Genomic DNA, 14,136 nt, shown 5'->3' with positions numbered 1-14,136 from the left:
TTAACTTGTGTGTTGAGTTGAGCAGGACAACTCTCCAGCCTCTTTCACTTCCTTGGTGCTGTGAGGTGGGCGCTCCTCATTGACCGACTGACAGTTCTGGTTCAGTAGCTTTGTTCTACTGCTGAGATTTGTTCTGCTCCTGTGACACATTAACGGTCAGTTATGGCTTATGAAGTCCACACTGTTACCACTGTATCTGCATATTGCGATAAAAGACCTTTGAACAAGCCTATTGCTCTGGAATGTGAGTGCAGTGATAGAACTGCTCTGGAGCAATAGGAGGGGGAGGGAGGTGAACTAACTGCTGTAAAAATGACAAATGCTCTTGACATTAATTTGTTGGGTTTGGGATACAACATTGTGTCCTTCATTGACCTATTTCCAGATGACAATACATAGCAGATCAATAGAATAGAAATATTCAAAATGAGCATGCAGAATGCACAAATTATCCAATTTATCACTTCCAGAAGTAAAGTTAAAACTGAAATATCACATGGTCCTAAGTATTCAGACCCTTTGCTCAGACACTTATATTTACTGTAAGTCACATGCTGTCCATTTCCTTGTGATCGTCCTTGAGATGGTTCTACTCCTTCATTGGAGTCCAGCTGTGCGTAATTAAACTGATAGGACTTGATTTGGAAAGACACACGCCGTCTATATTAGACCTCACAGCTCACAGTGCATGTCAGACCAAATGAGAATCATGAGGTCAAATGAACTGGCCAAGGAGCTCAGAGACAGAATTGTGGCATGGCACAGATCTGGCCAAGGTTTAACAGAATTTCTGCAGAACTCAGGGTTCCTAAGAGCACAGTGGCCTCCATAATCCTTAAGTGAAAGAAGTTTGGGACCACCAGAAGTCTTCCTAGACCTTACCGTCCAGCCATACTGACAATGGTGGGAGAAAAGCCTTGGTGAGAGAAGTAAACAAGAACCCCAAGATCACTGTGGCTGAGCTCCAGAGATGCATTAGGGAGATCGGAGAAAGTTCACTTTGTGGAACTATCACTGCAGCCCTCCACCAGTCGGGCCTTTATGGCAGAGTGGTCTGACAAAAGCCTCTCCTCAGTGCAAGACATATGAAAGCCTGCATAGTTTGCTAAAAAACACATGAAGGACTCCCAGACTATGAGAAATAAGATTCTCTGGTCTGATGAGATGAAGATAGACCTTTTTGGTGATAATTCTAAGCGGTATATGTGGAAAAAACCAGGCACTGCTCATCACCTGCCGAATACAATGCCAACAGTGAAACATGATGGTGGCAGCATCATGCTATGGGGGTGTTTTTCAGCTGCAGGGACAGGACGACTGGTTGTCACTGAAGGAAACATAAATGTGGCTAAGTACAGAGATATCCTGGATGAAAACCTCTTCCAGAGTGCTCTGGACCTCAGACTTGGCCGAAGGTTCACCTTCCAACAAGACAATCACCCGAAGCACACCAAAAATAACAAGAGTGGCTTCATAACAACTCCGTGACCATTCTTGACTGGCCCAGCCAGAGCCCTGACCTAAACCCAATTGATCATCTCTGGAGAGACATGAAAATGGCGTCCACCAACACTCATCAGTCATCATCCAACCTGATAGAAATGGAGAGGATCTGCAAGGAAGAATGGCAGAGGATCCCCAAATCCAGGGGTGAAAAACTTGTTGCATCATTCCCAAGAAGACTCATGGCTGTACTAGCTCAAAAGGTGCTTCTACTCAATACTGAGCAAAGGGTCTGAATACTTATGACCATGTGATAATTAAATTTTTATTTTTTTAATAAATTTGCAAAGATTTCTACTTTTTTTTTTTTTTTTTTTGTTAAGATGGGGTGCAGAGTGTACATTAATGAGGAAAAAAATGAATTTACCAAATGGCTGCCATGAAACAAAATGAAAAAATTTAAAGGGGTCTGAATACTTTCCGTACCCACTGTATTTGCCATGTTTCCGATCTATCGAAAGCTAAAATCATGATGGGAAATATGGCAATAATGTCTCCTGCCTGGGGCTTCCAGTGGGCGAGAGCTGTTAGTGACAAATTTGTGGCAGCGGTGGGATATCTGCGTGATCCCAAGGCTGGTTCCTGACGGTGGTTAATTGATTTACCGCAATTCAAAAGTGCTGCAAAGCATCAATTTGCCCTGCAAAAGTAAGCATCCGCATCTAGGAGATCTCAAAGTGTTCAACACATTTCATCTCTTAACGTAACATAAACACAGCTATTGTAATTTCAAATTACCCCAATTTATCTGGCTATGGGTAAATGGATGGTAAGTGGTGGTAAATGGCCTGATCCTCACACTCACGTTGTCACTGCTGTGCTGTCACTCACCATTTGTACATTTTATTTTTTTTTCTTTCCTATTTGTGTAGCTGACCTGTGAGCTGTGACATTCTCTCATTATGCAGATTAGCCTCAAAATCGTATGCTACGTTTCCTGCCTCTGCTTTTATATGGGCTATGATGGTCCCTTCTGATTGGCTGTGTTATACCCTGTAGTGTGATGGCTGCAAGGGATTATGGGGAAGCCAGACCATCTGCCCCACAGGTCATGACATCCTTAACTGACTGATTTAATTTTTTGCAATATGTAAATTTGGCAACAGCCATTTCAGGTGATTTGTGCAAAAGCAAAACATAAATTCTTAGAAATCCTCAAGTTTCACAAATTCCTAAAGATTTGTCACAATGTTCGAGTTGCATCAAATCAATTTGCTCATTTTGAAACAGTAGTTTTGACTTGGTCTGCGGTCGATCTACATCTGAATAATGACTCATTGACTTGTTTGTGCCATGCAGGGTGCCATGGGCCACGGCTCGTAAGGATTACTTTGGAAATGGAAAGAACAAGCAAAGTCTGGATGCAGTTGAGAAAGCGGCTTTCTTTGTCACTCTAGATGAGACAGAGCAAGGATACAACAAAGAAGACCCGGTCACCTCCCTTGACAAATATGCAAAATCTCTCTTGCATGGGAAATGCTATGACAGGTATTTTGATGTTTTGGGTTTTTCTTTTTTTCCTTTTTTGTTTTGCTGAAAATTTAACTATAGATAGATGGGTTGCACAAAATGATTATTACTGTAATATAATATTACATATATGTCTACTTGGCCAGGTTCAATCTCTCTGGTTAAATCTAAAAATTGGGAAAAGTTGGTGCAGGCTTCTACAATATTGACTATGGGAGATTTTAAAGGGAATCTGCCAGTAAGTTTTTGCTATGGAATGTGAGGGCAGCATAATGTAGGGGCAGAGACCCTGATTCCAGCGCTGTGTCGCATACTCTATGACCAAGCAATGTTGCTACGAACATTTCTCAGGTCTACACTTCTATTCAATAAATTTTTATCAATAAATCCTATTATAACAATCACCTTTTAAATAGGAAGGGGTTCTTTACAGTTAAAGCAGTCAGTCTGGAATCTGCATTTTAAAAGGGCTGGACGCTTTTCCAACAACAAATCACATTGTGGGTTATAAGTAATCCAGCGATTAGAGAATGTTACTGGTGGAGAAACAATGAACTTAATGGATACGTGTCTTCAACCCATATAACTATGCAACTATAACAATAGGGTGACCTGGCACAGTTTTTCCAGTGCTTTCATTGTGTGGAGACTATATATTAATGTCGATGTGAAATATGTTTTAGGTGGTTTGACAAAACAATAAGCTTTGTTGTCTTCAAGAATGGAAAGACTGGCATGAACTGTGAGCATTCCTGGGCCGATGCCCCAATTGTCGGCCATCTGTGGGAAGTAAGTTGGCTTTTTACTTATTATACTGTTGTGTGCCATAATAGTCTAGTAGAAAAATCTGAAGATAAATTTTTATGATAATCCCAGTCCAGTATAATAATCCCAGTTCTGTTATAAAAAGTTGTGAGTCTGATGAATTGATCCAATCATCGGTAAATGTTACTGATACTAAGATCTTACCAATAAGCCACCAAACCAAGTCAGAAGCCTGCTTCTGATAATACCACATGATAGTATTCCATAATAATGTTTATTATGAAGCAAATGGCGCAATTCAAGGTCCATAGCACTGACTGCCCCCCTCCTGCCTACCAGGAAAGAAGTGATGAGCACTTGATGGTCTCCCCAATTTTTTTTTTTCCCTCACTCCTCTCAAAAGTTTGTTTTGCCAACAATGCTTTCCTTTTGGGAAGGAAATTTCTTCACAATCTTTTTCCACCCTGTGAAAAAATAGTGATGGGGCCATCATGTGCTGGGCTATGTATCTGCCAAATAAATTGTCTATGGACTTTAATGCCCTGGCTGAATATGTAACTGCTTTTAATAGCTGTCAGTCCATTCCATTTTGCCAGATATTATTCTATAACATGTCAAAGCAGTTTGAGGTTACTGTCCAAATTTTTTTTTTTCTTCACAATTACATCTGACTTATTTTCTATAAAATGTCATTAAACTCCTTCTAATCTTCTTGACCTCACGCCTAATAGAAATACTGATTTCTCTTGGATTTTCTAATTTGCAGTATGTGATGGCAACTGATAAGTTTGATCTTGGATATGAATTAGATGGTCATTGTAAGGGAGATGTCAATCCTAGTATTCCTCCTCCAAGCAGACTGCAATGGGAAATCCCGGAAGAGGTAAGCGACACTGCAAATAAATCATGTTATCATCTCTTCAGACCATGAGATGCTTTGTTTATGGCATCTGCGACACCATCTTTTCCCAAATGATTATACACCATATTTGCCAGCTCTTCTGGAACATCAAAGAGGCTCCCCAGAAAAGTGGGAACCTCCTGGGCTTCCAGAAGAGTTGACAGGTCTCCAGTGACCTCTATATACCTTCTACAAGGCCGAGCTGCCAGAGAATTTTCTTTGCCATCTTGCCAGGACTTGCTGCATCATTAAACTCTTCGCTGGCATCCAGATTTACATTCATGAGACCGGAATAGGGCATGGATGAGGAATGACTCGTTAAAGGACACGCCGGTAAAAGCGCCACACAAGGACAATTACTCCTAGAAACTTTTGGTAACATACAGATGCTTCTAACAAAATGAGAATATCATCAAAAAGTTTATTTTTTTCAGTTCTTCAATGCAAAAAGTGAAACTCATATATTATATATAGTCATTACATTCATTGATTATGGCTTACAGCCCATGAATACTCAAAAGTCATTATCTCAGTAAATTACAAAAATTAACAGAAAACACCAGCAAAGGCTTCCTAAGCATTTAAAAAGGTCCTTTAGTCTGTTTCTGTAGCTCCATGATCATGGGGAAGACTTCTGACTTGACAGATGTCCAGAAAACAGTCATTGACACCCTCCACAAGGAAAGTAAATTTTGCATTTCATTTGGAAATCAAGGTCCCAGAGTCTGGAGGAAGATTGGAGAGGCCACAATCCAAGCTGCTTGAGGTCTAGTGTGAAGTTTCCACAATCAGTGATGGTTTGGGGAGTCATGTCATCTGCTGGTGTAGGTCCACTGTGTTTTATCAAGACCAAAGTCAGAGCAGCCGTCTACCAGGACATTTTAGACCACTTCATCCTACCCTTTGCCGACAAGGTTTTTGGAGCTGGAAACTTCATTATCCAGCAGGACTTGGCACCTGTCCACACTGCCAAAAGTACCAATACCTGGTTTACAAACAACAGTATCACTGTGCTTAATTTGCAGCAAACTCGCCTGACCTTAACCCCATAGAGAATCTATGGAATATTGTCAAGAGGAACAATGCAGACGAGCTGAAGGCTGCTATCAAAGCAACCTGGGCTTGCATAACCCCTCAGCAGTGCCACAGACTGATCGCCTCCATGCCACGCTGCATTGATGCAGTAATTTATGTAAAAGCAGCCTCGACCAAGTATTGAGTGCATTTACTGAACATACATTTCAGTAGGCCAACATTTCAGATTTTAAAATCATTTTTCAAGCTGGTGTTATAAAAAGTATTCTAATTTACTGAGATAATGATATTTGGGTTTTCATTGGCTGTAAGCCATAATCATTAACATTAACAGAAATAAACCCTTGAAATAGTCATTACAAACAGTGATCTATCTAATGTATGAGTTTCACTTTTTGTATTGAAGAATTAAAATAAACTTTTTTATGATATTCTAATTTTGTGAGAAGCACCTGTAGGTCCTACACTCCTTCCTACTCTATGCCTCTTGTCTTCAATGTACAGGAGTTTTGAAATTTAGCAACAGATGGACTTTTGGAGATTAAGCCCTCATTTCTTAGATTCATGACATGTCGGTCCTACCTCTTAGATGGAAAATACGTTACTGCATGGGCCAGATCTTCAATTTAACCTGCATGCTTTCCTCTGTAAGAAAACCACCAACAAATGTGCAGTTTCTCTGAAGTTCAACCTTGGTCTTATCAGACCATAAGACGTTTTCCCACATGCTTTTGGCAGTCTTGATGAAGGTTTTGGCTTAACCTAGCCAGACTTGGATATTTTTCTTTGGAATAAAAGGCTTCCATCTTGCCACCCCCCCACAAGCCAGACATTGCAATAATACATGAGATTGTCACATGCAGTACACAACAAATACTGGCCAGCAATCCCTGCAGCTCCTTGCTTTAGGCCTCTTGGCAGCCTCCTGGGCAAATTTTCTTCTTGTCGTTTCATTGCTTTTTGAGGGACATAAAGTTATAGGTAATGTCTCTGTTGTGCCGATTGTAAGCAACTTCTTGATGACAATCTTCTTTCATCTAATCAAATCATCTAATGCCTTGGATTTTTTTTGTTCTCTTTTCCTGGCTAATAACTTTCTACAATGAGATTTCCTCTTGTCAAAATGATTGTACTTTATCAATGGATTTGTACAGTTTATGGGTGACCTTAATGCTAGAAAAAGTTCTGAAATGATTCTTCTTGATCTTGGTATGATATATTTAGCACATGACAAGAACATGGCATTTTAACAGCAGTGCGTGAAGTTTTAAAATTCACACTGTGGAAGTAAAAAAAAAAAAAATGTGTATGTATGCATGCACGCACGCACATGTATGCATGCGTATTCATGCACGCGTATGCACATACGTATGCACACACATGCATGTTAACTTTTTCAATTTGGAATGTTCCAAGGCTATTTAAAAATGGGTTTTCAGATTACAAAGTTGAGGGGTTGACTTGCAGCCAGCTTTTTAATCGCCACATATCCAGCTCTCAAACAGCTGATCTGTGGCTAAGAACTAGGAAGTTTTTTGTATTGACATCTACATATTCCAAAAAGGAAGCACATTTGTGCCAAAAAGTTACTTAATAGTGTTTTTTTATTATTATTATTATTATTCAGAAATGTCTTAGTATTTCTTGTACTTCTGTCAGCTGCGGTTCCTTGACTCACACTTTCCCTCATGTTTACTTTTTTTAGTGCCAAAATGTGATTGAGAGTTCCTTGACTGTTGCCAATGCCCTTGCCGATGACGTTGACTTTCATTCATTCCCCTTCGATGCTTTTGGCAAAGGTCTCATCAAGAAAACTAAAACAAGCCCGGATGCCCTTGTTCAGCTGGCGCTTCAGCTGGCACACTTCCGGGTAAGTTGTGCCTCTTCTCACATGCAAAGCTCTCATGTGACCATGTTTTATCGAACAAAATACAGGTCCTTCTCAAAAAATTAGCATATAGTGTTAAATTTCATTATTTACCATAATGTAATGATTACAATTAAACTTTCATATATTATAGATTCATTATCCACCAACTGAAATTTGTCAGGTCTTTTATTGTTTTAATACTGATGATTTTGGCATACAACTCCTGATAACCCAAAAAACCTGTCTCAATAAATTAGCATATTTCACCCATCCAATCAAATAAAAGTGTTTTTTAATAACAAACAAAAAAACCATCAAATAATAATGTTCAGTTATGCACTCAATACTTGGTCGGGAATCCTTTGGCAGAAATGACTGCTTCAATGCGGCGTGGCATGGAGGCAATCAGCCTGTGACACTGCTGAGATGTTATGGAGGCCCAGGATGCTTCAATAGCGGCCTTAAGCTCAACCAGAGTGTTGGGTCTTGCGTCTCTCAACTTTCTCTTCACAATATCCCACAGATTCTCTATGGGGTTCAGGTCAGGAGAGTTGGCAGGCCAATTGAGCACAGTAATACCATGGTCAGTAAACCATTTACCAGTGGTTTTGGCACTGTGAGCAGGTGCCAGGTCGTGCTGAAAAAATGAAATCTTCATCACCATAAAGCATTGACCCTGCCCTTGATGAAACACAGTGGACCAACACCAGCAGCTGACATGGCACCCCACACCATCACTGACTGTGGGTACTTGACACTGGACTTCAGGCATTTTGGCATTTCCTTCTCCCCAGTCTTCCTCCAGACTCTGGCACCTTGATTTCCGAATGACATGCAAAATTTGCTTTCATCAGAAAAAAGTACTTGGGACCACTTAGCAACAGTCCAGTGCTGCTTCTCTGTAGCCCAGGTCAGGCGCCTCTGCCGCTGTTTATGGTTCAAAAGTGGCTTTACCTGGGGAATGCGGCACCTGTAGCCCATTTCCTGCACACGCCTGTGCACGGTGGCTCTGGATGTTTCCACACCAGACTCAGTCCACTGCTTCCTCAGGTTCCCCAAGGTCTGGAATCGGTCCTTCTCCACAATCTTCCTCAGGGTCCGGTCTCCTCTTCTCGTTGTACAGCGTTTTCTGCCACATTGTTTCCTTCCAACAGACTTACCATTGAGGTGCCTTGATACAGCACTCTGGGAACAGCCTATTTGTTGAGAAATTTCTTTCTGGGTCTTACCCTCTTGCTTGAGGGTGTCAATGATGGCCTTCTTGACATCTGTCAGGTCGCTAGTCTTACCCATGATGGGGGTTTTGAGTAATGAACCAGGCAGGGAGTTTATAAAAGCCTCAGGTATCTTTTGCATGTGTTTAGAGTTAATTAGTTGATTCAGAAGATTAGGGTAATAGGTCGTTTAGAGAACCTTTTCTTGATATGCTAATTTATTGAGACAGGTTTTTTGGGTTATCAGGAGTTGTATGCCAAAATCATCAGTATTAAAACAATAAAAGACCTGACAAATTTCAGTTGGTGGATAATGAATCTATAATATATGAAAGTTTAATTGTAATCATTACATTATGGTAAATAATGAAATTTAACACTATATGCTAATTTTTTGAGAAGGACCTGTAATAATTATAGCTGTTAGACACCATTGTGGTTGGTCTCCTTCATCTTTAGGACTCATGACTAAGGTTTCATCTTTTTACTTTAGGATAAAGGAAAGTTCTGTCTGACATATGAGGCCTCCATGACGAGATTGTTCAGAGAAGGCAGAACCGAGACCGTACGTTCATGTACTATGGAGTCCAGTGAATTTGTCCTGGCTATGTCAAATCCCAAAGAAAATGTGAGTATCTATTTCAAAGGAGTTTTTTCAAGCTCCAATATTAGAATATTTAGTTTTAGCATATGTACGGTATTTATTTTATTTGTTTTTTTTTATTTGATGTTTTTCTATATATAGTTTTTTGTTTTTAGGTATTTTTTTGTAAATGGTTGCGTGAGAGAAACTGCACCTACCGTAATTACTCAAAGGTTGTGTCTGATATTTCAGCTCGCACATTTTCTATTGAATCGAGCCAAGTTGCAATACAAAATATGGCTCATGGACAAGTGCTGCCATTTCTGAGGAAAAAAAGTCAAACCTTTTTTTTTCTAATCTCCGTCAAACCATTAAAGTCGTTCTACTCCTAAAGACTATGGACACTTTTGACATGGGGGAGGGGGGGAAATGATTTTTACATTTTCGTTTTTACCTTCAGTTATTAAAATTACAATAAGCTTCAGTCTGCAATCTTCATTGCATCATTTCCATTCAGACCACTAGGTATGCAGCCTTCAACCTGCCTAGTATCATATTTTTCATCTCACTCCCAGTAATATAGGCTGAATGTGAGGTGTTGGTGTATCTAGGTATTTGTGGTCTACATTACTTCATATATCAGTACAGCTTCTATCCTGTACTATTTTTCTTTTTTTCTTACTTTGTGTTTTCTTCTTTAACTGCTACATGTTTTTTTTTCTTCTTCTCTGAGGCTATAGATGCTTTCCCCACTGTCCACATTGTGGAGATCTGTAAACAGCCCCCTCCCTTTGGCTATCTTTGAGAGACGAGAGCGGAAAGAGGCCTTGAACTTTACAGAAGCTTTGATTGAATGTTATCTGTTTTAGTAGGCAGCTTGGTTAATTTCATCCACTAATCGGACAACCCTTTACCAAATGGCATTTTCTCCCTTGTAAAATAATAAGCAGCTTGTACTCGCCTCCGGTGGCGGTGCCTTTCCAGTGATGACTGCAGCAGATCTCCTGTGACATTTACGTGGGAAAATATGGTGATTCTGAAGGGTATTTTCTGAGTAGTGGACAGCCCCTTTTAAGGACTTGCGGACACTCTGCAGCAGTAAAATGGTAGAAAACGGAGATCGTTTGAAAAGTTGCTTAATTTTGCATTTTAAAAGGGAATGATAGAAAAAAAATTGCGAACATGTATATAGGTTTTATTATTGATTTTTATTTTTTTGTCTGAATTTTGGATATTCACATATTCAAATTATAATGGTTTTATTACCATACTTGGAAAATTACTGTCATTATTGTGATTGTGCCTTCTTTACGCATTATTTCCATTAATCTGATGCAAACATGACCTCTTTGAATTTACAGAATGAAACCAGAGTTAAGCTATTCAAGGCAGCAGCAGAGAAACATCAGCAGATGTACCGCCTGGCCATGACGGGGTCTGGAATTGACCGTCACCTCTTCTGTCTTTATGTTGTATCCAAGTATCTGGGAGTGGACTCTGCTTTCCTTAAAGAAGTAAGAAATGTCAAGACCACAAGAGAATGAGGATGTAGCTCTGAAGCCACTGTCACTCCAGCTCTATGGAGCTCTCACTGGCTCCTGCTCGACTGACGTTTCCTTTACCTGAAGTCACACAGCACAAATGCATTCAGTCAATCAGGAAAAGGCGGCTGCACTGGTCAGGACATAGAGCTGGAGTGACAGAGGCTTCAGATCTACATTTATATATCCATTCCTACTCTGATTTCTCAGTAATGAAGGAAAAGACAGGACATGTAAAGTTATTGATGGACTTGTCTTCGAAAGCAGTATTGGAGATAACAGATTACTTTTTAATAAGATGAAAAAATCCCTTTAACACCTCTTTTATGGAGGGTTGAAGAGTTAACACCATCCAAAAGTATTAGCAGCACAAACTTTTCCATTTTGTTGCAACCTTTTATACTGAATTGATAATGAAGGTGGATCTGTCGGACAGGTCTATTACTCGTACCCTTATTACATCAGAGCGATGAGGCCTCTTTAAGAGCGTTGCACTCTGCTGTTCCTCCTGAATATTTATGAATGCACTTACTATCGGGCAGGATCGTTTTCCTTTTGAACACTGTGTTCCACAGTCTGACAATGGTTGAATGGTTGTGCTGCAAACTCTCCCACTAGCAGGGGCTGAGTGGCAAATTTTAGCCTGAGGGGCAAACACAATGAACTGGTGGATGAAAGGCGTGGCCCATCCTTAAACCGGCCATACACATTAGATGGCTGTCAGTCAAATGATGCTTCGTCTAATTGTTCAGCTGACAGCCATCTCTGCTGACTCTCCCATACTTGGGAGTATTGGTCTGAGAGCTCCTTTGTTCTCTATGACAAAGCTTACCTCAGGGAGAACAATGCGATCAGCAATCCAAAATCAGACATGTCTGATCGCTATCTCTCTCCCCTTCTGCCAGTATTGTAATCACACATGGAGCCCCCCCCACCCAAAGTATAACCAGATATAGACGCCCCTCGCAGTGTAATCACATATAGAGCCCCTCAGTGGAGATCTCCCCATCAGAGTATGATCACTTGCATCTCTTGCAGTTGTCTTGTATAATTAATCACACCCTCACCACTGGATCAGGGTTGGGATGAATTATAGAAAGATGGACACCTGTCTAGGGTGCTACCTCAGGTTTAGAAGGAAGGGCTGATACCATTTATCCATGGAACTAGGCAGCCATGACGCTGCTTTATCTGGACTCTGCCACCACAGAGAGGGCAGTATGTGCCCTGCCCAGCAGTGATCAGCTCTGCTGGAGTGGTGCCTCCCCTACTGACCTGCTGCCGCGTTCATCCTTTTCCAGCGTCGTTCCCTTCGGTCTCTGACGAAAAGTGATCTGCTGGCATCTCCAGTGTTTCATGGAGCTGTACAGAGGTCACTTTTCATTAGAAGTCTGAGAGCCATGATCTGGCTCTCATAGACTTGTGTTGCGCTCTTGTGATATATCTTCTGAGTATCAGCCACTCTGAAGTAACGGGCACAAGTTGGCACCGCAGGACAGCGTCTGTAAAAGACGAAGCCGCCGCCGAAATGGGAGTGTAAGATCGGGGGCGGCACTGGAAAATAATAAAATGCTGGAGTGGTGCCTTAAATACACACCGATCCTCTAGCTCGGGCCAATGTAATTATATGAGGAACATTGGCTCACATCTGCATTGTACATGAATTTTCAGGCATGCAGCAATTATCCAATATTTACTCAATACAATGCTGTTGTATGTGATGTTTCTAAATAACTTGAGCAATTCTTTTTATGTATAATTAGTAAAGGCGATATTTTATTCATATTATGCCCCTTCTCCTTCATCATAATAATAATAATACATTCCTTCAGATTCAATTATATACCTCCCAACTCCCTGCAGTTATCACACACCTGATCTCCCCACCCCATTGTAGTGTAATAATCCTGGCCCCCCAGCATCCCTCTTCAAGGATTCTAGTAAATTGCCCCTTGCAATAATTACACCCCCATAGAATATTAATTATAATCCATAATAGCATCGCAGGAATCATTCCATCCCCAAAAGGAAGTATAATTCATACCCCATAGCAAAATTAGGCTCCCCCATTAGCGTCCACTCACCCCATCCCATAGGATCCAGAGCTCTGCTGTCAATGGGCGTCTTGTTGTCACACTGACCCTTGTAATGTCTTCACCGGGCTCTTCTTTCACATCCGGCCTGGCCCATGGACAAGTGAAGACTCTGCGGTGGCCCGTGTCTTCTGAGAGGGAGCACTCCTATCTGGCGGGAAGAGGAAGGCTTGTCACGTACCGCATGCTATTCACGCCTCAGATGTTCTGATGCGGTGATTTGAGATTACGGCACTTTTTTATCGCCCAGCGGCCTGGGCTGGCAGGTGCTTTAGCGGTGCTGTACTTTTCTTTCAATCACCTGTGGCCACATCGCAATCTGCAGACGTGCTGCAGCCTCTTACAGATTATGAAGCCACCACTGGTGATTTTAAAGGTACAAAGTCCCTCATGCACCAGGCGGCCCTTAACTGTAGCTAAGGGACCGGTTCTGGGGGCAACTGATCCCCAACCCAGCCCGCCTCTGCCCACTGGTAATACCCAGTTGTCAATTTATTAATTTATATCTGTATTTCTAGGAGGAATAACTGAGGAATAGGACAAAGCAGTGTTTTGAGAAAAGTTGGTACAGAGTTAAATCTAGAGTTCTCGAGAAGTAATGGTGGCATAATTTAATTCCTATAGGTGCTGTCAGAACCATGGAGACTGTCAACAAGTCAGACACCTCAGCAGCAGGTTCACCTTTTCCAACTGGAGAAGTATCCAGAAAATGTGTCAAGTGGTGGAGGCTTTGGACCTGTAAGTTACATTCATTGATAAACTTTGTTTTGATATATTTTATTAATTTGAGTTGGATTGAGTTTTTTTTTTCTTGTTCCTGGTGCATTTCTGTGCACATTATAACACTTTCTATCTGATTAGAAACCAGTGACATCTTTGACACTTGATACCACAAAGTAGATATCTAGGGTTGGCTATGCATTGTATTTCAGAAGGTTTTCCTAACCATGAACTAATGTATTTGTAGGTTGCAGATGATGGATATGGGGTTTCATATATAATTGTTGGAGAAAATCTGATCAATTTCCACATATCGAGCAAATTTTCCAGCCCAGAGACGGTAAGTACAATGTTTTTTTAGTTTGTAGATCCTTTTTCTCTCCCTGACTTGATATCTGGTTAATTGATGGATAAGTAGTTACTATGCTGCCTCCTTGTAAG

The 14,136-nt window shown here is 40.9% G+C and overlaps 1 protein-coding gene across 3 annotated transcripts in view; it reads left to right on the top strand.

Annotated features, from left to right (window-relative positions):
* Positions 1-14,136, top strand: part of CPT1A (carnitine palmitoyltransferase 1A) — a 189,432-nt gene that overhangs the window by 38,752 nt on the left and 136,544 nt on the right. For all 3 annotated transcript variants that reach the window (XM_069740460.1, XM_069740459.1, XM_069740461.1), the window contains exons 11-18: positions 2,803-2,991; positions 3,657-3,762; positions 4,505-4,621; positions 7,380-7,544; positions 9,252-9,386; positions 10,703-10,855; positions 13,600-13,713; positions 13,943-14,035. In XM_069740460.1, coding sequence (XP_069596561.1) covers positions 2,803-2,991; positions 3,657-3,762; positions 4,505-4,621; positions 7,380-7,544; positions 9,252-9,386; positions 10,703-10,855; positions 13,600-13,713; positions 13,943-14,035 — 1,072 coding nt within the window. The remainder of the gene's footprint in view (positions 1-2,802; positions 2,992-3,656; positions 3,763-4,504; positions 4,622-7,379; positions 7,545-9,251; positions 9,387-10,702; positions 10,856-13,599; positions 13,714-13,942; positions 14,036-14,136) is intronic.

This window comes from Ranitomeya imitator, chromosome 9 (genome assembly GCF_032444005.1).
Source record: "Ranitomeya imitator isolate aRanImi1 chromosome 9, aRanImi1.pri, whole genome shotgun sequence".
Classification (NCBI taxonomy): domain Eukaryota; kingdom Metazoa; phylum Chordata; class Amphibia; order Anura; family Dendrobatidae; genus Ranitomeya; species Ranitomeya imitator.
The sequence above is the reverse complement of the archived record's forward strand: the minus strand, read 5'-3'. Positions and strand labels throughout refer to the sequence as shown.